This window comes from Crocodylus porosus, unplaced genomic scaffold (genome assembly GCF_001723895.1).
Source record: "Crocodylus porosus isolate Cpor-Errol unplaced genomic scaffold, CroPor_comp1, whole genome shotgun sequence".
Taxonomy (NCBI): domain Eukaryota; kingdom Metazoa; phylum Chordata; order Crocodylia; family Crocodylidae; genus Crocodylus; species Crocodylus porosus.
The window spans coordinates 23,990,964-23,994,605 of record NW_017728915.1 but is presented as its reverse complement, the minus strand read 5'-3'; the positions used below and the strand labels follow the sequence as shown (position 1 = coordinate 23,994,605).

At 43.6% G+C, this 3,642-nt stretch overlaps 1 protein-coding gene across 1 annotated transcript in view; it reads right to left on the bottom strand.

The window, feature by feature from the left end:
- The window catches only part of LRP3 (LDL receptor related protein 3), a 62,866-nt gene that overhangs the window by 29,311 nt on the left and 29,913 nt on the right, over nt 1–3,642 (bottom strand). Inside the window, exon 3 of the mRNA XM_019535428.1 lies at nt 3,578–3,638. Coding sequence (XP_019390973.1) covers nt 3,578–3,638 — 61 coding nt within the window. The remainder of the gene's footprint in view (nt 1–3,577; nt 3,639–3,642) is intronic.

The following is a 3,642-nucleotide window of genomic DNA, read 5'->3' as shown; positions in this document are numbered from 1 at the left end:
AATTAGCATAGAGAAATCCTGAATCACCCTCATAATGGTTATACAGAAACACAGCAAGTGAAACTCTAGGACAGCTCTTTTCTGAATGATTAAATCAAACATGGCTTTTTTATAAAAATAAAATGATTTTGTTTGCCTATCAATATATATAAATAGTATATTATTTATTTATATTCACCATCCTAACCAAAAGGAGCATTAAACTATCACCTTTAAGGTGCATTATATTATATACGACTGGTTCAGGGCATCTCTGCACCCCTCTAAAGCCTGTTCCACATGCTTCCTCCATGGTCCCTACTTAACGTGCCAGATGATCCATAGAAGTGAGGGCCCTGAGCATGGGCACATCTTCTGTGGGAACCAGGTGTTGCTGGGGGTTGTAGCCGGTAACACAGTACAATGATGGAGAGCAGTCAGCTGACTCGGGGGCATGTGACAACCTGTATATATATTTAAAAAAAAAAAAAAAAACTCCTGACCCCCTCTTGGAAAGGTGAGTGCTGGTTTTTGGAGGAAGTTCCTGCACAGGTTGTCTTTTCCCCTTGGGGAAAAAAAAGCAACCTAAGGGGAAGGGTATTCTTTCTTCCCACCTAGAAATGCTCCTTGGTGGCTGACCCCAGGTATTTGAGTTGCTTTGTTTTCATTCAAATCTTTTGTTATAATTAAGTCAGCAGCTGAAGAAAGGACCTTGGACTGAACTGTAGCTGGGGCTTTTCTTTTACCCTTCCCAGATAATGAATCAGTCTATGGTTTCCAGGATCCTCCTCTTTCTCCGATTCCTCTGGGTCCCATTCCAGAGACCACAGTGAATCCAGCTGCCCTTCTGCTAGGCCCTAGCTCAGGAAATCTTCTCATGTTGTGTGGCAGACAGTTCTGAAAACTATTAGAAGGAAAACAGCCAATTCTGCTAGTCATTCTGTCTTCCCTCAAGACAGACTCTTTAAAGGTCTGTGAATGCATTAGAAAACTGGCTAGATCTTAGATGTTCCTTTCCTTAAAAATGAGGTGGAAACCTGGGGAAGAGACTAGAAGGAAAAGTCAAGTCTGTTGAAATGTTCCTAGTCTACAGTAAATAGCTCAGACTATATGCAATGCATTTGTTGTAAAAAATCAACTTGAGTGCTTTAGCACCTGGTGCTGAAAATCCTCAACTTCCATTCAAGTCAGAGGGCTAAGCCTAAGCATCTATCAGGATGACCTTCCTTTTTGGTTAGGAAAGTGGCTGTGTAAACTCCTTGTGTTTTGAAATAATCATCTTTGTAACTTTTTGTATCATGTATTCAAACTCTTTACCACAATCAGAATTAGGGATACAAGCCTCTGTTTTTTGTCGTCTTCCACATTAAAGAGGAGAGAACCAATATAAAAACTACAACATGTGAACAGGTCTTTCTCCTTATCATCATTGCCAGGATTTCTCTTGCAAGAGCAACCAAGTGGCGTTGAGAGAGAAGAGGACTACGTACGAATGCAAGTCTTTGGAATTGTGGCCGACAGCCCATCGCACGCAGTAAACACCAGTCTGCTACGTGGCAACGAGTCCACAGAGAATCCAAATGTCCCATAAAGCTTTGTGACTTTGCAGCAAGGGAATAGGGAGAAAAGAATAGCATGAAGTAAAAAAAGAGTATAAGAGAATATACAGAGAAGCACGAAAACATCAGAGTGGAAAACAGAGAAAAAGAGAGAAATGGGTAAATGAAAATGAAAATGAAGAAGTGAAACAAAGGTGAGTAACAGGAGGAGTAGCTACATTCTTAAGAATTCACTGTATTCAAAACATTCAAAAACTTCCCTCACCTGTGCTTCAACTTCGGCTGCAACCAGCTGCGCTAAGAGCAGGAATATCAATCCAGCAGCTTAATACTCTGCCCCCTCACGGACCCGCAGCAAAATACAAAAGGGATTCTCAAACTATCTGAAGACTATCTGTAAGCCTTAAAGAATAACATTAGAGCAACTTGCATCCAATGGACTCTATTTCCATCAAAAGGCAATATCAAATGTATTATAGCAAATACCTGGCTCCCGCACACACAAAAAAGCAAAGACATTCAGAGTTGTGACTGAACTTTTGCACTTCTCTACATGGCCCAGAAGCCACACACACAATTCTGTACGGCTCTGACATCCTCCCAGATCTGACATCCTCCCAGAAAAGAAAGATGTAGCAAGAAATGATCATCAAACTCTGTGCTCTGTTCTGCTTTGGTAAACTTAAGTTGCTTACAGATATTAAATATAGTTTCAACAGCTTGACTTCCTACTTTTTTTCTACATTGTTAATAATTCTAAACCTATGTTAAGATTTCACAAAAAAGACTGAAGAAGCTGTTATATAGTTTGATTATTTTTCATGTGAACAATATAGGGATTTTTACAACCCTTACATATGAAAGGGGTCCTGAAAGCTGATGTTAGTTTAGAATGTAGAATGAATAAGTGTTTTTTTCTTTTAAATGTGATAAGCTCTAATAGTTCATATATTTGCTAATATATCCAAGTACTGTTATACTTCAGTACACAGAATTATTATAGTCTACTGTAGCTTGGATTATAGTAGTAGCTTGTAGTATACCGTAACTTGGATTTGCATATTAGTTAGCAAAACAGTATTTTAACAGAACCAGATCAGTCTATCGATTGGCCTGCTTACTGATCTATAGACCAAAGAGCTATGGAAAGTTTCCCCTGGTGAACACAGTAGCCATTGTTTAACCTTAACATGTCCCCCTTAAATTTTTGGTGGACTTTCGTTAAATATCACCATCTAATTTATAAACTGCAAAAACAGTCACCTTCACAGAAACATTTTCAAGTTACTGAGGGAGGGAAAAAAGCATCCGAGACCTGCAACATTTATTTTGCATCTGCATTCCCTGAACTTAACACCTCCTGTGAAGCAGCGATGAGAACTGCTCCAGGCAGATGGAAAGAAGAGGAGCAGATGACGGCAGGAAAATAAGTAAAAATGGGTTTTCCATCCTGCCACTATCAACCTGTCAACCAGCCGAGAGCACTAGCAAGAGGCGTTCAGGTAAGGACCTTTGACAGCGCTGTAGCTGTCAGGGAAAGCGCCGCCTCAGGAGCCTTAGACCAGGATACAGACTCCAAAAAAGGGGACAACGATGGGTCCATATCTCAAAGCCTTAAACAAGGTTATAGTCCTGGCTAAACCCGCCGCAAACGCTACGCCGCGACCCACGTATCCTCTTTACAAGACTCAAGTCTGTCCCCGTTTCAACCCGGCGTAACTGCTTCTGGGGTCGAAGCGCCTGAAAAAGGAGGTGAAAGCAGACACCGTGAAGGGACCGCATCTAGGACACTGCGTAACATCCAGGTCCAGCCCCGCGCCGTGGGGCACGCCACGATTCCTGGAGGAAACGCGCCATGCCAGGGAGACTTGACAGCCAAGCTACTGCGCCCAGGCAGGGGCAGGCGCCCCACACCGTGAAGGCCCGGCCCGTGTCCTGGGGGTCACAGATCGATCCGGCGCCGGGGGACGAAGGCAGTAGCCCTCCCTCGTCCGCGCGTGCGTGGGACCCCGCGCCCACTCGCCCACCCAGTCACTCACCCAGGCAGATGGCGGTGAGCGGCACCAGCGCGCCCTGCCGGAGCTCCGCGCCCGCCGCCTTCTCC